The following is a 25,840-nucleotide window of genomic DNA, read 5'->3' as shown; positions in this document are numbered from 1 at the left end:
AGCAGAGACTTCTGCTCAGCAAGGTTTCACCACGGCTAGCTACTTCTTCGTGCTGTAGCCATTCCATTGAATCGTTTACCAGGATTATAACCTTGCAAAGTAAGTACAGCTTGGTTTTTTCCCCCTTCCTCTGATACTTTAATTGATGCCTAACAGTTAACAAATCTCCATCGTGAAATGCAGTCAGGTAGAGGGAGCGGGATCAGGAAAGTTGTACAAAAAGATAGCACCTGGAATTAAAGGAGCATGAAACCTGTCCTAAACTACAACATTTTGGTTCAGTCACAGAGTTGCTGCATTTACTGTGCTAGATTTCTTTCCCCTGAAAAGATTCATTGGAAGCAACGAATAGGATGTGGCAGGTGAGAGAACGAGGGCATTAGGAGTTAGTAAAATCCGGTGGTTTGTTGCAAATGGCTTTCCCCATCTCAGGAAGAGCATGTCGTGTATGATGCTGGGAAAATGCTTCATGTGTCAAAGTAGGATTTAGACTGTTTTGTGAGTCTCTGTTCAGAGGAATATTCCTCTCCTTTTCTGTAAAGGTGTGTACACTCTGCTCTGTTTACTTTGAGTTATTAATCAAGTGACTAATCTGCACTTCTTTAAAGTCAAGAGCAGGAACTTAGGTCCAGTAATTACCAATTTATTTTCAGTGTGACCATTCAGTTTGAAGAATTCTCTGCTACTGAAGTACAACAAAGCATACTGCGGTTGCTTGTTTTTCTCTCCTTCTCAGAGTGCCTTTCCCTGACACTGCTTTTTCTCCAAACATACAAGACACTTTGGTCACACATCAGTCTGATATCTTGCATTCCTCAAAGAAATGTCTGTTCAGAGGAAATTGTGTCCTCACTGCACAGCCAGGTAGTCTACCAGGTAGAGAGTTGTCATTTGTGTAGAAGTAAGGAGGAAGGGCTCTCAGAAGTCTTTTGGTTCCTTTCCACCTAGTGTTTGCTGAAGAGAGCTGAAGTAGGGCCATGATAAATGCTTGAGCTAGTTTCAAATATTAATGCCTCACTTATGAAACATGTGGAGGTTGTTTCATATAATTTTTCCTGTCAGTTGAAGTTTGTTTGAACTGCTTACAGGGCTGGCACTGACAGCTCCCAACCTATAAAACCCACACAACCTGCCAGCATCAAGTGGCCAGTACTGTGGCCCGTGCTTTATCTGCCACAGGTGTCTCCTCCTGGAAGAGCTGCTTCACTGAGACAAGAATAAAATAAACACTTGTTCTGCTTTATCAAATGATCCTTACTTTATAGATAATGTCTGACAAGTCAATTTGCCACACAGACATGGCTATTCTCCTGACTGTATTTTGTAAAGATAAGCTCTATTTAGCTTTTCTCTTTGTAAGCAGGTAGTGCACAAAGGCTCTTTGTTTTCTGGTGATGGGTTTTGTTGTTTGTTTTTATTGTTGTTGCATTCAGGAGTGACTAAGCAAAAATTCTGTCTTCTGCCAATAAACAAGTTGAAATCAGGTTTTTCTAAACTGGTTCAGTAGCCTTTCAGCTCCCTCCAGTGTCTGAAAGTGTTTCTATAATGTTGTGGCAGAGTCACAGTTTAAAGCAAAGCTGGGTGGATCACAAGCTGTGTGTGCTTAGAAGATGCCCCAGTGCTGCAGGCCTCTCTGGAAATGCTGACATATGGCTTTCCCAGGCAAGGAAAGGCTCAGCAAGAATCCATTCAGCAGACCTTTTTCAAATTTAATTTTCAGTTTCCTGACTCCTCCCTTTCTGAGGGTTCCCTGTGATTACTGACGCAGGAGCTGATTTCTGAGACTGCTAATGTGCAACTAAGGGCTTGAAGTCCTAGACAGGAGCTTGGCTGGAACTGGCTTCAGTTCACAAGGCTTGGGACACTCAAGGCCTCAACATGACTGAGACATTGTAATATTTAATACAGTAAATATTTTTGAGACTATGGGTGTCATGATCTGTGGGGGGTTGAAATTACCCCCCAAAATAAAATTGCCACACCAGCTCAGTTGGAAGGCAAATGAAGCTATACTTACAAGCAAAACTACAGTCTAGAAATATGAAATGCAGTGAGTATGTACAAAATAGACAATATTTACATACATTTATGAATAACACAAGAGCCCTCCCAGACGAAACTAGGGGCTACCAATAGCTTCCTTCTCTCCCTCTCTCCTTCCCCCCTGTACAAGGGACAAGAGAAAAGAGGAGAAAAGCAGAGAGTAGCTTGTTAGTACTTAGCCACAATTAGAATTCAGCCAAGGTCAGCAACAGCCAAGCAAAAGCTACCAGCTAGTATCAGCTACAGCGAAGCAGCCAAGAAGAAAGTTACCTCATACAACTCACTGTATGTTAGTTATCAGACCAATGACATTATTTAGGCCTTATCATTATTTTCCCTTTACATCCAATGGTTTTTATTTACATTCTACTGCTTTCTACTCAATCTGCTGAAAATTTTCCTAGGCAGCAGCCTAAACTGCCGTATCTCCTAAGTATCATACATCACTAATACATGGAGAATATAAAAAACCTGACTGACCAGGTGCAGCTGAAAAAGATGGTGGAACAGAGATTATTTGGTGCTACCCAGTTCGTCATTCAAGATTAAGGGCGTGTCATGGTTTTGCTGGGACAGAATCCTAGGTCAGCAACGGTATGCTGGCTGTTAGCAGAGGCAGCTGAATGCTAAGAGATGCTGTTAGCCAGCCAGGAGCTGGCTAAGAGGTGTATCCCATACCATAAAATTCATGCTCATTATAAAGGAGGAAATTTGCTGATGATGGAGGGGGCGTATGTGTCTCCTGCTCCTGAGGACTGCCTTCCTCTTTATTGCAACCATTGTACCTTTCCTATGTATAACTTGGCATACTTTATAGTGGCATTGACATTAGTATTGCTGTTTCATTATATTAATTTCAATACATGGCTCTCCCCTCCTGTTCCCAATTCTCTTTTGCTGCTCAGGAGGAGTTACTGGGTGATACAGCAACTGCTATAGTTTAGCCCTGACTATGGGTTAATCCTAGATGGGGTGAGACTGAGCTTTTTTCCCCAATAAAATTATCTGAATGGGCTCTTATTAGAATAGGACTAAATGAAGGTAATTATAATAATGGAGAGCTTTACCACAACCAGAAATAGTTTCACTCAGCACAATAAAAGCTTTTAGAGTAATAGTAGTTGCTGGATGAACAAAAGGTTCACTATTAAGTACTTCCCATTTTTCCTCACTAAAAAGGAACCTCAAAACTTTATAGAAATTGACTCGATGTGAACAGTATCAGAGTTCCAATGAGGTCAGTAAAGAAGAGGTTTTAAGCTGTGGTACAGCTTTTCACTGGCAAAAGGAAGAACAGTTTCACTAAGTTTTGCAAAATTTGTTGTTTTCTCTTCTTACTCTGAATCTCTTGCAACCCAAGGAAGCTAAACACACATAGCACATACACAAAATCACCCCAGGTTTGGCAATATAACTGAAAATACTAAAGTTAGAATGACAGCATAGCATTTGCAATTTTAAGCCAGAAAGAAACTTTTAAGCATATTTATTTTTCAGCCTGTAAGGAAGATCTCAAGGCCCAAATCGAATAATACCAGGCTAGCCAGCACTAAAGAATGATATTCTACTCCACTAGCAGATAAGGGGTGGTTGGTTGGTTGTTTTTAAGTGAACTGCATGCCTCATTTTGCATTGGGAGAGCCTTCCCATTGTTTGTCTTCATGAGGGTGGTAGATGTTGAATGACACATTCTTGGTTCCTTGGGTAATTTTCCACCAGCTCCTTAGTAAGAAATACCTGGGAAGTTGGTACTTGCCCAAATCTTCACATTTTAGCTGGGGTGAGGGGTGGGGAGAGAGTAGACAAAGCATATGCATGCATTTTGCGTTCATGTGTGAATGGTTGAGTTAATTGGGAAGATGAGAGGTAGCCTGTGCAAGGGAGTTTAAGACATGCACAGGCACAAAGGTGCATGTCTGGGATGAGCAGCTGCAGAGAGGCACGTTAAATGACAATTTTCCATTCGCTCCTTTGCCCCTGTTGCTCCAAGTTATTCCCTCATGAGTACTCTCAATCCTTCCAATTTGTTTCAACTGTCTTTTGCCACTGTTTTGCCCAAAGCTGTCCTCCTTTAAGGTGTTTGAGTAGCCCATGGTTTCTGGCAAGCTTGACTCTTCTGGTAAGCAGTCGCTTTCATGCGTGCAAAACTGCGGCTACGTGAACGAGATGGACGGTTGCAGTGCTGGGCTGGCCCTGAGCTCTCCCTCTACTCCCATAAGATCTCTGACATCAGCTCATGACCTGCTGACACTGTCAAATGGGATTTCACATGAGTACTTTCTCTTGTCCAAGCAGCTGCTGGGCTTGTTACAGTGCATTGCTGGTTAGATGTGCTTTTCAAACATGGATTAAAACAGCTTTGGGTTTATGCCAGTATCTTTTTTTTTCCTTTTCTTTTTCCTTTTCTTTTTCTTTTTCTTGTTCTCTTTCTCTTTTTCATTTTATTTTTCTTCCTTTTCCTTTTCCTTTTCCTTTTCCCTTTCTCTTTTTCATCTTCTTTTTCTCTTTTTCTTTTCCTTTTCCTTTTTCTTTTTCTCATTTTCTTTTTCATTTTCTTTTTTTTTCCCCTCTTTCTCTTTCTTTTTCTTTCCCTTTTTCTTTTTGCTTTTTTCTTTCTCAATAAGGTTATGCAATGCATTGCAGTAACTTTTTAGAACGGCATCTTTAACCCCAAAACAAGCCAGCTGCCAAATAAATCAATTGCTTTACCAAACACATCCATGTATAAGTTAATGAAAATAATTTATTCTGTTAAAAATCCTTCTCTAACCAAACGGGCCTTAGGAAGAAATCAAAGTGTTTTCTCTTTCAGAGGTAAATGATGCACCCATTTTTTTGCTCCTGTAATACTGTATAAATACCACAGATGATTTGGAAGTCATTCACTAGTGTCAAGTAGCATAACTGCTCCACAGTGTGTCTTAACAGTGGTGTGAGGTATTCAGCTAAGTTTGGCCGGCATCACAGTACATTAGGAGTTGGAAGGGACCTCCAGAGATCATCAGGTCCAACCCCCTTGCCAAAGCAGGATCACCCAGGGTAGTCCGCACAGGAATGCATCCAGGTGGGGTTTTAATGTATCCGGAGGAGGAGACTCCACAGCCTCCCTGGGCAGCCTGTTCCAGTGCTCTGTCACCCTCGCTGTAAAGAAGTTTCTCCTCATGTTGAGGTGAAGCCTTCTATGTTCAAGTTTGTATCCATTGTTCCTTGTCTTATTATTGCGCACCGCTGAAAAGAGCTTGGCCCCCTCCACTTGACACCCACCCCTCAGATATTTATACACGTTGATGAGATCCCCTCTCAGTCTTCTCAAGACTAAACAGCCCCAGGTTTCTCAGTCTCTCTTCATAAGGGAGCAAATGTAGCATCCTGCACTTGGGGAGGAATAACCCTATACATCAGTACAGGTGAGGGCATGACCAATTTTAGACTCCCCAGTTCAAGAGAGACAGAGACCTGCTGGAGAGAGTCCAATGGAGAGCCATGAGGATAATTAGGGGACTTGAGCACCTCCCCAAGTGCAAGACTCTACATTTGCCCTTGTTGAACTTCCTGAGGTTCACATCTGCCCAACTCTCCAGCCTGTCCAAGTCTTGCTGAATTGCAGCACAGCCTTCTGGCATGTCAGCCACTTTTCCCAGTTTTGTATCATCAGCAAACTTGCTGAGAGTAAGCTCTGTTCCTTCATGAACATGACTGGACTCAGTACTGACCCCTGGGGAACACCACTAACCACAGGCCTCCAACTACACCTGCATGTTAATCAGAACCCTCTGAGTTCTGTCATTCAATCAGCTCTCAATCCACTTCACTGTCCACTCCTCTAACCCACACTTCCTAAGCTTTCCTATGAGGATGTTATGGGAGACAGTGGCAAAAGCCTTGCCAAAGTCAGGGTAGAGAACATCCACTGCTCTCCCCTCATCTACCCACCTGTTCACACCATCAAAGAAGGCTATCAGATTGGTCAAGTATGATTTCCCCTTTGTGAATCCATGCTGGCTACTCCTGACAATCTTTTCCTCTGTGAGCTGTTCCATCACTTTTCCAAGAATGGTGGTGAGGGTTACTGGCCTGTAGTTTCCTGAATCATCCTTCTTGCCCTTTTGGAGATTGGAGAGATGCTGACTTTCTTCCAGCCCTCAGGCACCACCCCTGTCCTCCATGACCTTTCAAAAATGACAGAGAATGGTTTAGCAATAACCTTGGCCAGCTCCTTCAGCACTCATGGCTGCATACCTTTGGGACCCCTGGATCTGTGGGTGTCCAGCTTGTCTAGATGATCTCTAATCCAGTCCTCCCTCACTAGGGGAGAGTCATCCTTCCTCCAGACTTTCTCTCTTGCCTTAGCTTTCCTTGCTGCATCCCTACATATTCTGGCAATGTTCCTATATTCCTTCCATGAAGCCAGACCCTTTTCTCTCATACTGTGAACCTTCTTTTTCCATTTGAGTTTTTCCAGAAGGTCCTTGCTTATCCATGCAGGTCTCTTGTCTCCTTTCCTTGAGTTCTTTCTTACTCATGGGGATGCACTGATCTTGGGCTTGAAGGAGATGATGCTTGAGTATCTCTTTGGCTCCCTACCCTTCTAGAGCCATAACCCATGGGATTCCTCCAAGCAGGTCTCTGAAGAAGTCAAAGTTGATTCTCTTGAAGTCCAGGGCTGCAATCCTACTTACTACACTGCTACTTGCTCAGATGATCCTGAACTCCACCATCTCACAGTCACTGCAGCCAAGGCTGCGTCCAGCCTTCACATCCCCAACCAGACCTCTGTTTGTTAGCACAAGGTTCAGCAGTGCACCTCTCCTCATAGAGTCCTCCATGATCTGTGTCAAGAAGTCACCATCAACTCACTGCAAGAGCCTCCTGAACTGTTTGTGCCTTACTGTGTTGTCCTTCCAGAAAATACAAGGGTGATTGAAGTCCCCCAGGATAATCAGGGCATGTGATCACAAGGCTGCTTTAAGCTGTCTGTAGAAGCCCTCATTAATTTCTCAATCAGGTGACCTATAGTAAACACCCACTAGAATGTCACCCATTATTAGACTGCCCCTTAGTTTTTACCTATGGGCTTTCAACTCTTTCTTCTTCCCCTCCTAGGCAGAGCTTGATAGCTTCCAGCTGCTGCAACTCCACCACCTTGCATTGCTGGCCTGTCTTTATGAGTAGCTAGCCATCCATGACAGCATTCCAGTCATGTGTGCCATCCCACCATGGCTCCATGATTGCTGGCCCTGAGACACCTCTACTTCTTGTTTATTACCCATACTGTATGGTTTGGTATACAGACATTTCAGAGAGGTGGTCAAGTAAGTAGATTTCCCCAGGAGGAAAGGATTCAAGAGGATTCACCAATCCATAAGATGTTTCTCAAAAGATCAGCAGACCTCCTACCAATGTAAGAAATACCTTTCCTTCTTGTAATAGGATAAAATAGGAGCCCTGAATCTTCAGTGTCAGAGCCTGAAATGCAAAAGCAGATAAGTATGTGTCTGGCTAAGAACACATCTTTTAAAATCACCCTTCCACATACTATTTATGCTGCTATTTTTCCTTCTTTTCCTGAAACAAGCAAATACTGGAGAGGCCTTTTAGGTTCTAAGTGAAATCTTAATGCCATTTGATGTCTTTTCCAATATGAATGTTTTTCATTTTCTTTCTGTCTCCCTCAACAGCTTAGATGGAGCTGTTTAACACAAATTTGAAAGATTGTCCTTTTGTTTTTCAGGCATATGTGATATTTGGGCAGTGTAGTGCCAAATTCACTGTGCTAAAGGGGTTGTCTTCTGTGTGCCTGCTGGTCTAAAGTTCAACTTCTGTGGTTAAGTCTTGCTACCTGCAGTCTGCACAAACATGCTTACCCCAATGGGCAATTTCAGGTATAAGAAAGCAGTCTGGAAGGTGGGAAGAGTCTCTGACTTTCCCAGAACAAGGACTGCAGCTATTGTCCCTTGGGTACCACCCTTCTCATTCCTGACTGCATAGATCATCTAACAGCCCTCTGGCAACTGCAGTTACTAAGAATGGCTAGGAAGATACTTGCAGTTAAAACAGTGTAAGTGATGAGTAGACATCAGCAGTATTTATTTTGGAGGCCTCCTTTAAGTTTCGAGGACAATCTCAACCTACGAGGCCAGAGACCTTTCTGGAGACTTCTAACAAGGTTAGGGAGAACAGGGGATTGTTCCTTAAAAGGAAGGGTGTGTACAAAAGCTAACAATTAGCCATGAAAGATTATGAAACTATTAAAGGCCTATCTGAGGGCCAGGAGAGCCCAGAGCATAGGCGAAGTACCTTATAAATTGGCTCATTTTAAGACTATAAATTAAAAACAGATTAATGTGATCCAGTTTGGCTCCATGTGCATGGGTCACCCTGACCTACCCAGATTTCCCCAAGTGCTTCTGGTGACATTGGCTCCATGTAACATCTGGCCTTGTCAGTTGAAGATGTGGGCTATTACCGAACCCCTTGCATTTCCATGGTTGGACGTGGATGAGACCTTCCCTGCTCCTCAGGGGCTCCCAGTGGGCTCTGAAACTCAGTAGGCTCAGGAGTTCTCCTCTCCCTGAAAGTTCAAGCCCAGTCCCCATACTAATATTCAACCCTCTTCAGTGCTTTGACTGAGCCCTACCACAGCAGGAGCTAGAATTACATGCAACTCTGAATCATCTCTCATTTCCTTTTTCTCTTTCAGGATGACAATGGATGCTCTACAACTAGCAAACACTGCCTTTGCAGTTGATATGTTCAAAAAACTCTGCGAGAAGGACAAAACAGCTAATGTTATCTTTGCCCCACTCTGCACCTCAACATCTCTGGCTCTGGCATATAAAGCTACAAAAGGGGATACTGCAGTCCAAATGAAACAGGTAAGCTGTCAGCATCCTGCTCTGTGGCTGCAAAATGAGGTGGTTGTTGGAGGTGGCATTCTTACTCATTCTTAGAATAGAATAGAATAGAATAGAATAGAATAAACCAGGTTGGAAGAGACCTTCAAGATCATCGTGTCCAACCCCTCAACCAATCCAACACCACCCAAACAACTAACCCATGGCACCAAGCACCCCATCAAGTCTTCTCCTGAAAACCTCCAATGATGATGACTCCACCACCTCCCAGGGCAGCCCATTCCAATGGGCAATCACTCTCTCTGTATAGAACTTCTTCCTAACCTCCAGCCTGAACCTCCCCTGGTGCAGCCTGAGACTGTGTCCTCTTGTTCTGGTACTGGCTGCCTGGGAGAAGAGACCAACATTCGCCTGTCTACAACCTCCCTTCAGGTAGTTGTAGAGAGCAATAAGGTCACCCCTGAGTCTCTTCCTCTCCAGGCTAAGCAACCCCAGCTCACTCAGTCTCTCCTGTAGGGCTTGTGTTCCAAACCCCTCACCAACTTTGTTGCCCTTCTCTGGACTTGCTCCAGCAAGTCAACCTCCTTCCTAAACTGAGGGGCCCAGAACTGGACACAGTACTCGAGGTGCGGCCTAACCAGTGCAGTGTACAGGGGCAGAATGACCTCCCTGCTCCTGCTGGCCACACTGTTCCTGATGCAGACCAGGATGCCATTGGCCCTCTTGGCTGCCTGGGCACACTGCAGGCTCATGTTCAGCCTACCATCGACCAGTACCCCCAGGTGCCTCTCTGCCTGACTGCTCTCCAGCCACTCTGACCCCAGCCTGTAGCTCTGCATGGGGTTGCTGTGGCCAATGTGCAGAACCTGGCACTTGGATGTGTTAAATCTCATGCCGTTGGACTCTGTCCATCTGTCCAGCCTGTTACTATTCTCCTGGATGTCTAGTTCACTTGCAAGCCAAGCTGCAAATCATCCACCCACAATTCCTGAATGGTTCCACACTCCATGACCCCACAGAGCAATAGAGGTGGAAAATCTGGCATAAAGAAAAACTTTCTCCGTTATGTACAAGGTGGAAGAGGACACTTTAGAGTCCTCAACTAGTGGCATTAAAGCCTTGTCTTCTTTTACCATAGTGTTGATTGTGGCTGCAAATCAGAGTCAAGATCACTGCATTTTGTGGATAAGTGTTGTTTCATTATTCAAGAATGCCTAAGCTTTATGGAATTGGAAAGAATTTTGCCATTAATTTTGCCATTATCTGTAATCAACAATTATGCTTAACAGCCCTGTCACTGACATTTCCCTTTTCTCCCACAATACTGCTGAGATGAGGCAGATGCAGTACAAGAGGACACAATTTCAATCCTGTTCCTCCTTTCAAGCAGCTCCTGGTGTTCAAAGGGTTTCCAACACTATGATGCAGCATGGCAGTCATGATACAATCAGTTTATCAAGCTCATTCTGTGGTGCAGGGAGGCAGCCCTGCAGCCTCTTCTGCTGCTTCTAAGTGGAAATTTGTGTAGTTCTTTTATCTCAGCAAGGGTGCCCACGGTTTCTGCAGCTATCTAAAGATGGATGAGAAGCAAATTCAGTGTGCACTCATATGCTGATTATCACCTGGCTCTGAGGGATCTTCTACATATTTGAATATATTCTCCCTCATTTGGGAATTCCTCCTTGTAATTCACTCATTCTCAAGCACAGCATCCTGTACCCCCACTCGTGACACAGATTACAATTAAGTCTTGTGCCGTTCACAAAGCTGCAAGGAAGTGTCCATGAAGATGTTCTCAGCATTGCAGATTTTCCAAACAGCATTGTATTAAAAAAACAACACCAAAACCCAAAATTAAAATGAACTCCAGATTGAGAATAGAATGATTAAAGGGCACCCTGCAGCTTCCCTACCATTTCAAGACTCAAGCATTTTCTTTCTAATGGGAGAGTTCAAAATATTAACCTGTCCTTAATTATGTTTTCACTTGTCTGCAATTTGCTTTGAACCATTCCATAAGTCAAGGTACACATCCACAAGTGGAGCTCTGTTACACAAGCACATTTATGTTATACACAAAGTGTTGACTGCAGGTACTATGGAGAACTTGATAGGTTTTACATGTAGCATCTCCTGTTTTCCTGCCTGCCCATCAGTTTGTGCTTGGGCTTTAATTACTAGGTAAGAAAGGAGCCAGACTGGCAGTCTTACTCAGCAGTAGCAGTTACATTTGTGCCAAAAGCTCTCCCAGGCAGAGAAGTTGCAGTGGCATAGCCTTCTCCCCAGTTTCCAGGCACAGCAGCTTTCTGCACTTAACATGCTAAGAGATAAAACTGTCAGAAGAAAAAGAAATAAATTGATTAAGTTGTTTCTGAGGAAATGACCATGGAGTTTGGCTGTGAAAGCTGTGCTGGTACTGTGTCCTTCAGAGATTTATCTTGTTCTGCTCTCACTGGGCAAAGAAAGGGGAGGATGATCACATCCTGGGCTGCATCAAGAGAAGCATCGCCAGCAGGTCGAGGAAGGTGATGCTCCCCCTCTACTCAGCTCTGGTGAGACCCCACCTAGAGTACTGCATCCAGTTGTGGAGCCCCTATTACAAGAAGGATCTGGACATGCTGGAATGTGTCCAGAGAAGGGCCATGAGGATGATCAGAGGGCTGGAGCACCTCTCCTATGAAGACACAATGAGAGGGTTGGGGGTATTCAGTCTGGAGAAGGCTCTGAGGAGACCTTATTGTGGCTTTCCATTATCTTAAGATACTGGGGGCCTACAAGAAAGCTGGGGAGGGACTTTTTAGGGTGTCAGATAATGATAGGACCAGGAGGAATGGAACAAAAATAGAAATGGGTAGATTCAGATTGGATGTTAGGAAGATGTTCTTCCCTGTGAGAGTGGTGAGACACTGGAACAGGTTGCCCAGGGAAGTGGTCAGGCCAGGCTGGATGTGGCTTTGAGCAACATGAGCTAGTGTGAGGTGTCCCTGCCCATGGCAGGGGGGTTGGAACTAGATGATCTTTGAGGTCCCTTCCAACCCTAACAATTCTATGACATGGAGAGATGGCTAAGGCAGAGCAGCAGTTTGGTGTTCCAGGAGAAAAAGTGGTAGAGAGGGACAAAGGGCAAAGAAGGTTGCTAGTACCTGCTATACTTCTGACAGGTGAGAAGAGTTGGGCAAGCTGCCTGTAATAAAATAGCCACCATCAGACTCTGTAATAAGCAGGCATTAGAAGCTTGATTCATGTTTACAGAGTTGGTTTCAAACAAACCCAGCAGTAACCTCTCACCTCTGGTGCCTAACAGCAGTGAGTTTTAGGTCACCACAGCGCTTCCTAGAATTGGACTTGTCATTTGCAGGAGCTGGGAGGTGGCCACGTGTGGGTGAGCAGCCCTACCTCCAGCTCATACTTTGTCTACCAAAACAGGTCTGATTATCTGATCCATTTTTGCTGAAATATCCTGTGATGTCATACATCACTCACAGCAATCAGGAAACTTCATCTGTTCAGCATTTTTAACGGTGTAGCCCACTTCTAGAATGAAGACTAATCGGGACCTTCATTTACTTGGCTCAAAAGCTCCAGGTCTCTAGACAGAAATCCAAGTTCGGTGAAAGCATTGTGATGCCATGGGAGAGGCACTGACAAAGCTTTTGACCATTGTATTTCAAGCAAGCAAGCAGCAGCCAAACCACGGATGTACCCTGCAGAGGTGGGGTAGTGAACTGCTCCAGGAAGGTTTCCGATGGTTGTAAACAAGGCTCACAGGGCACTTAAGGGGTAGCCTGGCACCAGCAACTCCTCTCCAAGGTCTTTCAAGTGAAGCCTGAGGCAGGAATCAGATAATGGCTCCCAAATAGCTGAGAAGTGCTTTATTCAACATTTGGCTGAACACACAGGTGTGGTTAACTCAGGAGTAGCAGACACTCCAATAAAAGCTTAGCAGCAGACAACCACGTAAATAAACCCCCCACACATTTAACAAGTAAGAGGAAGAGAGGAGATGGAAAAGAGAAAGGAGAATGAAAGACGGAAGATAATTATCTCCTCCCTTGGATCCAGCGAGGAGTCTTGGTAGAAGTCCTCTGGATCCCTTGGCAGCAAGCGCACAGCCTGGAGCGGCTCTCGCCTTCTACATCCTCGCCCCACGCATGCGCGGTAGGGTAGGGTTTGCTTGAAAGTCCCTGGAAGGTAGGGGGTGAAGGGGAGTTGCTGGTACTCTGCTACCACATCGCTGTCTAGGCATGCCCTGCGAGCTTTGTTTACGATCATAGAAAACCTCCCAGAGACAGTTCACTACCACAACTTTCCAGAGCACCTCGTGTTTGGATTGCTGCTTGCTTGGCTGAGACAAGATGGTCAAAAGTTTTATCAGCCTTTTAGACTGAGCCCCATTGATGCTGCTATCAAACAACTTCTTAGACACCATTGTGCATTGTGATTGCCCACTGGAATGAGCAAGATGATCTATGCAGGGAGGTGATGGAGTCACCATCACTGGAGGTGTTCAGGAAGAGAATGGTTTAGTTGATTAGACAGTGTTGGATGATAGGTTGGACTCAATGATCTTAAAGGTCTTATCCAATGTGGTTAATTCTATTCTATTCTATTCTATTCTATTCTATTCTATTCTATTCTATTCTATTCTATTCTATTCTATTCTATTCTATTCTATTCTATTCTATTCTATTCTACAAGAAGTGGCATTTCTTTATTCAGTGCTGGGCACATGGAGGATTGCTCCAAAATCCATGAGCCCCCATGAAGAGTTTTTGTGGCTATTTATCCAATAAGCTTTTGCAAAGTCCACCTATTTAATACAATTATCTCTTCCTACCTGTTACATATTCAGCAAAATATTTGTGAGTCTGCACTTGTGTGAGTGGTCTGGGGTCTCCCAAACTCCCTCCTCAAACTACCTTTCATGGCATCAAGGACACCCTTGATGTTTTTCTCACCTGCCTTTAGTTCCTCACAGACAAATTGTACCATAAACATTCTTTCTTATCTATGCTGAGTTTACATACTTGAGCTCTCTGTATAGATTAAGAAGCAAAGGAAAAAAGTTGAAAAAGACTTGTGACAGTATATTACAAGATGGGTGGTGAAAAAAACATCTGACTAGCTGATATAATAAGAAGCTCAAGGACTCCAGGAAAATAAAGGAAAGAAGAAGAAGAAAAAAGCTGAAGTCTTGTTCAGTATTGCTCTTTGAAATGCAGACAGGCCTAAGGCCTGGCCTTTGGAATGTGAGCCTAAGGTGACACTGTCACCAGCATGTATAGCTCTACTGATTTCTTTTTACTGCTCACAGGAAAGAGATTTGTTTAGTTAAAGTTCTGTTAGGATCAGGTATTTAGATTTATATGAAGATGTCAAATAAATAAGTGATATTTGAATAATGACAGCAAAAGGCTGTGTGGTTAGCTTAAATACAGAAAGGCACAGCTCTGGTCATAGACTAGCATCTTTTGCTGAGCAGTTGGGAATGTTTAGAGAACAAGAACAAAATTATGCTTAATACTGTCTTCTGTTCATTTACCAGGTACTCCATTTAGAAGACGTCAAAGATGTTTCTTTTGGGTTTCAAACGGTAACTTCAGACGTTTCCAAGCTCAGCACTTTCTTTGCACTGAAAATGGTCAAACGGCTCTTTGTAGACAAGTCTCTTAATCCTACCACAGTAAGTACTGCAGAAAAGCCCTGGGGCTGTGAATTGCCTGGCCAGCATGTTGACAGGTTATGGTGTCAGACTACAGTGTTACTTAAAATATGTTCCCTCACTTTTGCCTGTTACTCTTATGAAACCCCACCTGGAGTACTGTGTCCAGCTCTGGAGCCCCCAACGCAAGAAGGACATGGATCTGTTGGAGAGGGCCCAGAGGAGGGCCACAAAGATGATCAGAGGGTTGGAGAACCTCTCCTATGACAGGCTGAGGGAGTTGGGTCTGTTCAGTCAAAAGAAGGCTCTGGGGAGACCATACAGTGACCTTCTAGTATCTGAAGGGAGTCTACAGGAAAGCTGGAGAGGGACTATTTATAGGGCATGTGGTGCAAAGGGCAGTGGTTTTAAACTGGAGCAGGGTAGATGTAGACAGGCATGATGTGATCAGCCTGTGGTCTTTGTCTCAGTATTCTCACCCAAGCCTGCACTGAGTGTTGTTTTGTCCTTTCAAAATCTCACAATGTGGTCACCCCTGCAATACCAAATTTACTTTAGCTGCTGATGTTACACCACTAGACTGAAGACAGTCTTGGGAACAATGTGCCAAATGCAACTGTTCCTCTCTGGTATTAAATAGTTGTCCATCATAATAAACTCTCCAGCTATCCCCTGGTACAGCTTAGGATGCTCATCTTGCAGGCTCTCTGCAAACCCTCAGAGGGACAGCATTTACCCAAGGATGACTCTGATACCTTGTATCCTACAGGACTTTGTCAACTCCACAAAGAGGCCTTTTCCATCTGAACTGGAATTAGTGGAGTTCAAAGAAAAAACTGAGGAAACGCGACAGAAGATCAACAAATCTTTGTCAGAGCTAACTGATGGTGAGTATAGCTGAACTTTGGGGATACCATTTGCCTCTTTAGAGAAAGAGGTCCTCGTGATAACTCTTTTTGACATAAATGCATAGTCAAAGCAATGGGACAAGACCTACTACTTGGATTTGTGAGGACTAGCAATGTCTGCTTGCTTTGAAATCTCTAATTTACTACTGCTGCAATTCTGAAGGTGGAAATACGAGGTGAGACCTGGACAGTCTAGAGAGTTGGGCAGAGGTGAACCTCAAGGAGTTTAACAAGGGCAAATATAGAGTCCTACAACTGGGAAGGAATAACCCCATGCATCAATAAAGGCTAGGGGTTGAACTGTTGTAAAGCAGCTCTACAGAGAAGGACCTAGTAGTGCCTTATCAATGCTTGTAAATAGCTAAAGGGTGAGCATGGGGTCAAGAGGATGGGGTCAGATTCTTTTCAGTGGTGCCCAGCAACAAGACAAGGGGCAATGGACACAGTGGGACACAGGAAGTTCCATCAGAATACAAGGAAAAACATCTTTACTATGAAGGTGACAGAGCAGGCTGCCCAGAGAGGTTGTAGAGTGGCCTTCTCTGGAGAGATTCCAAAACTGCCTGGACACTGCAGTCCTGGGCAACCTGCTCTGGGTGACCCTGCTTTAGCAGGGGGCTTGAACCAGATAATCTCCAGAGGTTCCTTCCAGCCCCTATCATGCTATGATCCCCCAATGCATTACCCCTGGGGAAAGCTGAACTACAACAGTACAGTTTGGGAGAATGGCAGCTCCTGGCTCTGAAGCTTGGCAAACATTTGACATCAACACATAAAAGCCAGGCACTGGTTTTCTAAAAAAGTTTTGTTATAATGGGAAGTACTTGCTTGACTCTGAATTTCAGGCCATTAATTTGTAGCTCAGCTTAGCTTAGCTCAGCTTCCTTTACCAGCAAGTATGCCACAAGCAGATGTGTGCCTCTTGCTTGCCTTCCTGTGGAAATGGGGTTGCAGGCACTTTTCCCGCAGCACTGCTGAACCACCAACCGCTGGGCTGAGTCACAGAAGCAGCACATCAGTGACCCTGAGGGTCCCTGTGCAGAGCCTGCCCAATTTATGGGAAGCAGAGGTCTGGCCCTTGCCCATGCATAACAGAGCCTGTTTACAGCCTGTGCAATGTAGCTCTGGGATCTGTTGCTTCCTGTTGCCCTCCAGTGGTACAAACATGAAAGCAAGAGTGAATGAGCCTGCTCCTTCCCACACTGCCACAGATGTCCCTGTGGAAGCCCTGTGCAATTCATGCATGAACGCAGGACTTGCCTCCCTGGCACTCTGAATTCAATGTCTGTTATGGCAGTGCTTGAACAGGTCTAAAACAGAGTGAGGAGAGGAACACATTTCCATATCCTTTTTGCAGTATTTGGTTATGAACTATAACCAGAGCAGCATTTTTTGTTACTGTGATTATTTCATTCTTATGTATCAGTCTAGAGATGTGTAGCTGCTAATCTGGAACTTCCCTTCAAGTCTTGCTGGCTAAGGGAGAAATGCTTCTTCGCTTACACCTGTTGACTTTCACTGAAACTTCAGTACCTTCTTTAACACACTGAACAAAAGCAGTAGATGTGGTTTTGATTCAACACTATCTAGGCCAAGCAAACATGTCATTTGGAGAATCTGCCTCGATCCCAAATCCCATTTAAAACCTTAGGCTGTAATTTTAAGCAAGTTCTTCTCTTTGGAATTTGTCGTTGGAATGAAAATCTTTTCTCTGTGAAGGGCAGGATGTCATTTAAAAAAATCAGTGAAATGTTTCCATATCCAGTTGAAGCAATTGATACATTGGTAATGTGTTGTATTAACACCCATCTTAAACCTGTTCACAGGCAAAATGGAGAATATTTTGACTGAGGATAGTGTAGATGACCAGACTCAGATCCTCCTGGTTAATGCAGCTTATTTTGTCACAAACTGGATGAAGAAGTTTCCAGAGGCAGAGATCAAAGAATGTCCTTTTAAGGTCAACAAGGTATGTTCAGGGAAAAAAAAAAAAGTAGCAAAAAGAGGCAAAGTACTGTTTTCAATCCAGAAAATGCAAACTTTGAGCTAAGGAAATCCCAAAAGTGGAAATTAAGAAATGTTTATTATTACCATGGCATTCTTAAACTCTCTCTAAACCTATATGCTGTTGCAAGGTTCCCTAAACTACTTTGCTTGAAATGTTGTTTTAAAGCTTTCTGGTACTTCCATATGATATTTCAAAAGCCCAGTGTGATTACAAACTGTTCTGATAGTATATTTGAGAGAACAGGAGCTGAGTACAAGCTCAGAAGTAGCTGCTGCCTACAAAGAGATGCAAGATTCTCATGGCTAGCTTCTTCCAAGAAATTGTAGCCTGTACCAGAGGCTGCATCCCAAAACCAGCAGGGCTGAAGCACAAAACATTTCATTTCTCCAGGTCACAGAGCTAATGAAATATAGAATAGAATAGTATAGAATAGTATAGAATAGTATAGAATAGAATAGAATAGAATAGAATAGAATAGAATAGATTAGAATAGAATAGAATAGAATAGAATAGAATAGAATAGACCAGGTTGGAAGAGACCTTCAAGATCATCGTGTCCAACCTATCATCCAACACCACCTAATCAGCTAAACCATGGCACCAAGCACCCTGTCAAGTCTCCTCCTGAACACCTCCAGTGATCGTGACTCCACCACCTCCTCGGGCAGCCCATTCCATACACACCCCTAGGATCTCTTTGAGTATACCCCTTAGGTGCCTGGCTCTGTGCTTTCCTCCTCAGGATAGCATCCCATCATTTCCTTCTTCCCAGACAATCTCAGTAATACAGCCCTCTGCCTATCAGCCCTGCTGAGCCACGAGGTCCAAGTGAGTGCAGCACTTATGTCTGTTGCCTTCAGGAATCTGTGACCACTGATGAATATTGTGATTAGTTGGTCAGCTATAAAGCTGGGTAATATTTGTGTGATAAAGAGATTATACTCCAAACAGATACACACACATACATATGTATGTGCAGGAGAAAAGAGTGTGGGGTTCACTTAAAATATTCATAAATGACCCCACCAGCCATCAGTTTCAGCTAAAAATGTTTTGAAAATGATACAACCAACACTAGATTTGGAACATCTTGAGGTTTTTTCCTAAAGTAACATTTTTCTACTGAATTTGAGTTTTAAATGTTTCCAGGTGAACAAAACAGGTTGCAAATCTTCCCTATGCAACAGTCTTGTTGCATTCCTGAAAGGCAATGACATAGGGCCTCGATAAGCCTGAAATGTCTTAGTCTGAAAGATAAGGCTGAAATTTCTTATTCTGTTGCAGCTCCTGAATCAAAACATCAATTATTCACATGAACAGCTTGACTGTTGAGATGTGCTCAGTGCTTGACACTTAGTGGCATTATGGTGTCAGGTAGACAGTATAGTTGGCAGCACTCAGTGAAACAGGCACGGAGGGCTACCAGCATTTGTTAGATTTCTCTTTTAAGACATGTGTCCAGTGCATTGCTATTGTATTAAGTAGAATTCTGTTCCACTTTTCTTTGGAAAGTTGCCTACTGTAAAAATCCCCCAGTCTCTTACACTGCTTCCATTACCTAGGGAAGCCAGCAGATTCTCTGATGGTAACTCAATATACCATTTCCATGGAAGCTTACAAACTTTCACACCATGGTAGCTGTGAATTAAAAGGAATGCTAAGATGGTTTCCCCTCTGTTTCGCAGACTGAAACTAAACCAGTGCAAATGATGAACCTAGAAGCCACTTTTTGCCTGGGCTATGTAAAAGAATTAAATGTTGCCATCCTTGAGCTTCCATGCCTCAACAAACATATAAGCATGCTCATTCTGCTACCCAAAGAGATTGAAGATGAGACCACTGGCTTGGAGCAGGTGAGAAAAAACAGAACTGGCATGATGCTTCTCTTGGAAACAGACCACTTGTAATACCATGCGCTTGTAAAAGGTTTTGTTATGCTATACAGACAGAAAAAAGAGGAAAAACCCCCAAGTTTCCTGTGAATTTATCTTCTCACTCTGCTTCTCTGTGGCTGATTTTATATTTGTGACATCATTGTTTCCCTGGTGGCCAAGTGTGAGGTTGTAAATAAGACTTTGTTTTAAGCCAGATTGTGCACAGAAGGCAGCGTGAAGTGCAGAAGATGCCCACGATGCACTTTAGGAATCTGCATCCATTTGAAAATCCACAGACCCCAAATAGTTTTCATTATAAAGATTGTTGGTTTTGCTTTAGTAAAGTGCTTAGAGTCACATGTGCTGGGTGCCCAGTAGTGCTGACATCGTTTACTCTGGTGCCCTCATTTTTTCCAGTTGACATGTGGCTATAATTTATTTTACTAAGGTCTTATACATCTCTAAGATTAAATTTTAAGCAAAGGTGCCTGAAAAATGTGCCTTTTTTTTTTTTAAATTACAATTGCATATAAATTTGAAAATGACTCAGGAACTTCCTGAAGAACCAACATTTCATATGTCATTTCTCTATGAAAATTTTAGAATACGTTTCTGACTCTCTTCAGAGTTTGAGGATTAAGAGAGAGATGATCACACCAGTCTCCTTTGTAATTTGCTGCAACTGGCCATAAATTTTAAAGGCAGGAGGAATCTGCCTTTGCAGCTGTAAGGTACTTTTAACTGTAAGAGTATCTTAAAAAGCAAGTGAAGCCTTTCCTGATAACCATTTGTTGTGGCCCCATATTCTGCTTCCTCACTTTGCAGCTTTTAAAACTGCTCTAAGAGTTTGACTGAGAGCAAACTCTGGACTTGGAATCTTTTTCTGTTCCAAATACTAGCACTGACCTGTAGGGTCAGGAATCAAGACTTTTGCATCTGCCACTTGGCTGGGTGTAAGCTGGGTAGGGACTGTCTTTCTCAGGTTCCTTCATATAGTTGTTGAAGTGATTGCCTATGAAAAGCTTGTAAGGGGCTAATAGTCAGAGCAGGCACATCCAGTGGAGTTGCTCCAGAGGCCTGTCCTATGGATGCAGTCATACTTGCCTCAGTCTAACTAAGAGTATGTTAACTCTGAATGCTACAGCTGTGAATTCAAAAGCAAAGGTTGCCTTTTGGATTTCACTTTTGGGGGCTTGATAGGAGTGGGAAGTGTTTTTCTCTTTCCTATCAGTAATTTCCTCTGTTCCTTTATGTCTTCAGCTGGAAAAGGCACTCACACCCCAGACATTATTGCAGTGGACCAATCCCAGCATGATGGCCAACACCAAAGTGAATGTATTTCTTCCAAAATTTAGCATGGAAGGTGATTATGACCTGAAGCCACTTCTGGAAAGCCTGGGAATGACAAATGTCTTCAATGAGAGTGCATCAGATTTCTCTGAGATGTGTGAGACAAAAGGTGTGGTTTTGTCAAAGATCATCCATAAAGTCTCTTTGGAAGTCAATGAACAAGGTGGCGAGTCCCGAGAGGTACCAGGGTATCGGATTCTGCAGCACAAAGATGAATTTAAAGCTGACCACCCATTTATCTTTTTGTTTAGGCACAACAAAACTCGCAATGTGATTCTTTCAGGCCGATTCTGCTCCCCATAAGCAGGGCATATTCACTATGAAAAAGTGCAATTACATTTATGGTGGTGAATGTTCCTGTAAAGTTTGGCATCCTGTCACCTTTGAAAGGAAATTTAAGAGGTTCCTGTATCAGCTGGTACTCTACATATGCAGCAGAACTAGTTTTATCTCCTTTTGTGTCATCCCCTTAAGATGAAGGATTTCCACTGTGAAGAACACATTGTATCTTACTGAGAAGTATCCCAACCTCAGCAATAAGTATAATTTGTTCCTCTGTAACATCTTTTTCCCAAAACTAAGTGAACTGAGAGTCTGCTTTAGGCTTTACATAGATAGATCAGGAGTTGGAAAGGGCTCTGGGAGAAAGCTATTTTTCTGCTCCCTAGCCAAACTACTCTCCCTCGTGCCCCATGCTCTGTGGATTCCTACTGCATAGAAGGGGAAAATGTGGACATGAGGTGTAAATAGCCTTCCACTTGTACCTGACTACACTCTGGTGGTCCAGGGTGCCCTATCAGACCCTGCCAGTGCCCAGTGAAACACTGCCCAAGTTCTGCAGCATAGTAAAGACAATTCAGGCTAGCATCAAAATTTGCATCTGTGGAACAGCAGGATGTAAGAGCAAATAATCCCGATGACAAAATTTATACCCAGAAGACTCCAGTATGAGCTATGTCAGTTTGTAAGCTGGGGAGGTTGAACTTTGCTGCATGGACTTTTTCGCTCATAGCCCTTCAGACATGGAAGACGGAACCAGTTCACTGCAGCTGCAAAGAGCCCTGTTGCATATATCCTGAGAAATGAAGAACATTATGCAATTCCAGGAGAGAAAGCAGTTGGATTAAAACTAGAAGTGCCATATTTTTCCTTCACACACAGCTTATCTGCCACTTCTAGTTCTGAATTCAGCATTAAGAAGACTCCATATAATTACTTGATGTCTAAGGCATGAGAAAGAAACAAGGACTTCAACCTGAGTGCCATTGTAATTACCAGTCTCCAAATTCCATGTGAAATCAGGGTAATCAGATTTCATTTCTGTCTAAAGACTGCCTGCTGCATATGTTCAGTACTGATTTACCTAATTACTGTTCAGAATAAAGCAGTATAAAACCTGTGTCCAATGTCTACAATACCTCCAGCGTCAGTCTGGGCGTTCACTCGTGTGTTCGCTGACAACATCGGTGTTCACTCTTGACCTCAAATAAATGATAAGAATGGAAATGAAGGGATTCACTTAGGCCACAAAGGCTCAATCAATGTCTTGGTATTTCAGGTCTGAAAAAAAAATGGATGGGGATTTCTAAATGGGAACATGCAACCCCTAGTATGCATACTTCCAAAACCATGGTGATTACAATGAATTTGGAAACAGGAGTTGTTTTGGCCTTGCCAACCCATGAGAAGCCTTTAGTCACAATGACTCAGTGTCTTTGCCAGTTTCCTTTCCTTTGTAGACCTTTAATGAACTCTAACATGTTTAAATAACAGAGGGTTAACTGGAGTTATTGGCCTGTATCTTTGAAGGTACTGAGGGGACTAACTTCCACCAAAATCAATGGGAAGTAAGACTGCAGACCTCTGGGAGTCTTCGCTCATATCCATCAGGTGTCCTGATACTTGAATAGTAGTCAGAAGGTGGGGGCAAAATATAGCCCTTACTTTTGCATCCCATCTGTTACCTCAAGTACTGTGTGCAGTTCTGGACCCCTCACTTCAGGAAGGATATTGAGGTGCTGGAGGAGAGTGATCAGACTGGTGAGGGGGTTGGAAGCAAAGTCCTATGAAGGCTGAGGGAGCTGGGGGTGTTCAGTGTGTAGGAGACTTAGAGGAGACCTTATCTCTACAACTACTTAAAAGGAAGTTGTAGTCAGGTGGGAGTTGGGCTCTTCTCCCAGGCAGCTTGTGACAAGATGACATGGTATGAACCAGGGGAGGTTCAGGGTAGATATTAGGAAGCACTTCCTCACAGAAAGGCTGATTAGGCACTGGAATGGACTGCCCGGAGAGGAGGTGGAGTTGCCATCATTGCAGGCCTTTAAGAAAAGATTGGATGTGGCACTTGGTGGCATGGTTTAGCTGATGTCATGGTGTTAGGTCATAGGCTGGACTTGATGATCTCAGAGGTCTTTTCCAGCCTCAATAATTCTGAGTTTTCAGGGCTCAAACCCACAGGACAGAATGTAGGTTACTCTCCTCTTCCCACTCCCCCTGTATGGAAAAGGTAGGCAGGGGAAGTAAAAGGGGTGAACAAAAAGTCTTGAACAGAAATTAGAAGTTAACAAAATAATTTTTACAAAAAATAAAGGGTATCTAGGGAAAAGGATGTGGAGAGATAAAGGGGAAGGGGATAAATACAGATATTTACTGAACCAGATCACGGATGGCAATGGATTCTGTGGATGTAGGCCCTGACACATGGAGGTAGACCAGGACCATGTAGCAGGTCAGCACGCGTGGTCAGCAACTCTCAAGCAGGCAGGGAAGCAAAGGGCAAGGGAGGGAGAACTGGAACTTTCTCCCCCTTATATAGAGAGTAGGCAGGAAATGGGAGGGAATAATATGGCCCAGGGACTCCTCCACTGGGGGGTCAAGTTCCTGCCCAGCTAGGTTTGGGTTTCCACCTGCTCACCTGGTCGCTCTTAAACCACAAGCTAAGCAGAGATAAGACTAGTTATGAAAAATACCATTCCCTTTCACCTATAATTTTTCCCCCCAAAGCAACCATCTTCTGCAACCTATAGATTAGCAGTTATATTTTCCCACTTGGATCCGAAGCACTTTACAATCACTAGTAAATGACACTGTAGAATATTACAGCAGGCTTGAGGATCACTAATAATTAGGGGTAGAACTGTCCAAATGTTAATTTTATCCTTTTCCAGTCTAGCTGCCACTGTTCTTTGGTCTCTCTCTCTTGAGACTTGATAGGGTGCTTGGTTGCATGGTTTAGTTGATTAGGTGGGTTGGATGATAGGTTGGACGTGATGATCTCGAAGGTCTCTTCCAACCTGGCCCTATTCTATTCTATTCTATTCTATTCTATTCTATTCTATTCTATTCTATTCTATTCTATTCTATTCTATTCTATTCTACTCTATTCTATTCTACTCTATTCTATTCTATTCTACTCTATTCTAATTCTCTAAGCCCCATGCTCCAGCAATCTTTTTAATTACTAAGGAGAAAATCCTGTAGTTACAGGGGGGTTAGAACTATGGCATTTCTAGGAAAGAGTTTGTACATCATGAGTAATAGGTTCAGAATTGTGAGGCTGCAACAAGGGCAAATCCTGTGACAGGTAAGTGCATTGGTTTCTAGGACTACTGTTTGAATACTGCTTTTCTTTTTTCTATTTTTTTAAAGAATATGCTTTACTTGCTGAATTTCTGCCTGGTTTTGTTTCTTTTTTCCCTGCTTACTTTCACTGCCCTGTCAAGCTTATTCTCAAAACATATTTTTAAAAATTAAGGTGGACTTAAAGAGGCGATGGCTATAAAAAGACAATACTTGTGGAGCCCCTAACCTGTCAGCTTGTAGGAAGTAGCCATCAAGTCACAAAAATATGGAAATAGCTCTGGCTGGGAGCATGAAAATCAACATATGTAGTCATCGTGGATTTTTTTGGAAGCTGGGCTAAACAACCTCTGTCACTTTTGCTGCGCAATGGAACCCGCTTCCTCTTTTAGGGATCACCCTGCCGCTTCCCGTTAGCGTCAGCGGCACTCCGGATTGCAACATCTTCAGACGAACGTGCCAAGTCCTGTCATTTCCCCCACAGGCTGTCTGGCGATGATCATCCGCTAAAGGATTGTTCCATCTGAGCGGCCGTGGCCGAGTCAAATGCCGGCAACAGGCAGGGAAACCCAAACCTGTTGAGGCAGACGTCTGCCAGGACGGGAGGAATCGGAGCGACAGCCCTTAAGAGGGCAAGGAGGGGAGGACGTACTTTGCGCCAGCAGAATAAATCCATGGGCTGCCCCTGTGATGGGAGACTGAGACCATCATGGTGATGGCTGGAAGTTTGTGGGCCGCCATGCCGATGCTGGCCAAAGCAGGCCCGGGGCTGCGCTCTTTGGAGGAGTGCCTTGTCAGATTAGCTGTGCGGCTACTGTATTTGATGCTCGACCTGGATGGACAGGCCTGCCAGGCAGAAACTGCTCAGGCAGATGATGCTAGGGAGGACAAAAATTATCCACCGCAAGACTAAGAAGACAGATGACACCCAGCAGGAACAGCAAGCCAAATCTGCAGAATCCACAATGCAGCTGGCTAGCCCCAGGCTACCTGCCTCTTTGAAGTGGAATAGACATCACCGATGATCTGTCAAATTAGATCACCAGCCTGGAAATGCTGAAAGAGATTTAGCTCTTCCAACAGAGAAGGGAAAGTTTAATAGATGAAAATCTTCCTGAAGGGGCCAAGGTAGTGTGGGAGGGAAAAGGGGAATCCTTTAGATGCAGCAACAATGAAAAATTACTCACCTTCTGCCTGCCTGCAGAGTGAGAGATGATGGCATGCGTGGTGTTCGGCAGCAACTGCTGTGGCTGCAGTCACCACCAGCATGGAAAATGAAGGCCACACCTGCAGGAACCTGCACAGAGCAGCAACAAGTAACCCTTGCTACAAAGTCAACCCCCTGCCCCCCTCAAATCTGTGATGTCTTTATGCATCGCCCTGGAGCTGGGCTCTGAAGTACTATAAATCTGATATTCAAGACAAGCAGCAGTGGGATGCAAACACTCAGCTTGAATCTGAAAGCTTGGCACAGCAGAGGTGCTTGATGGCATCTCCTCTTGCATGTCTTTTGCAGCAAAATTCAAGCACACAAAAAAAAGTGTAGCATACAATTAAGTTTT

At 43.7% G+C, this 25,840-nt stretch overlaps 1 protein-coding gene across 1 annotated transcript; it reads left to right on the top strand.

Moving 5' to 3' along the window:
- SERPINB5 (serpin family B member 5) lies at positions 1–21,587 on the top strand. The gene is made up of 7 exons (XM_009904951.2): positions 1–99; positions 8,744–8,918; positions 14,443–14,580; positions 15,329–15,446; positions 17,294–17,436; positions 19,161–19,328; positions 20,610–21,587. Exons 2-7 carry the CDS (start codon positions 8,745–8,747, stop codon positions 21,000–21,002), a joined length of 1,134 nt encoding a protein of 377 aa, XP_009903253.1. The 5' UTR covers positions 1–99; position 8,744; the 3' UTR covers positions 21,003–21,587.
- The last annotated feature ends 4,253 nt before the right edge of the window (positions 21,588–25,840 follow it).

Source organism: Dryobates pubescens, chromosome 9, assembly GCF_014839835.1.
Source record: "Dryobates pubescens isolate bDryPub1 chromosome 9, bDryPub1.pri, whole genome shotgun sequence".
Classification (NCBI taxonomy): Eukaryota; Metazoa; Chordata; class Aves; order Piciformes; family Picidae; genus Dryobates; species Dryobates pubescens.
Note: the sequence above shows the minus strand (reverse complement) of the source record. Positions and strands in the feature narration are given on the sequence as shown.

Coding starts and splice junctions, on each gene's coding strand:
- SERPINB5 (XM_009904951.2), top strand. CDS start 8,745: ATGACAATGGATGCTCTACAACTAGCAAACACTGCCTTTGCAGTTGAT. Junction 14,581..15,328: donor AGTCTCTTAATCCTACCACA/GTAAGTACTGCA, acceptor TGTATCCTACAG/GACTTTGTCAACTCCACAAA. Junction 15,447..17,293: donor TTTGTCAGAGCTAACTGATG/GTGAGTATAGCT, acceptor ACCTGTTCACAG/GCAAAATGGAGAATATTTTG.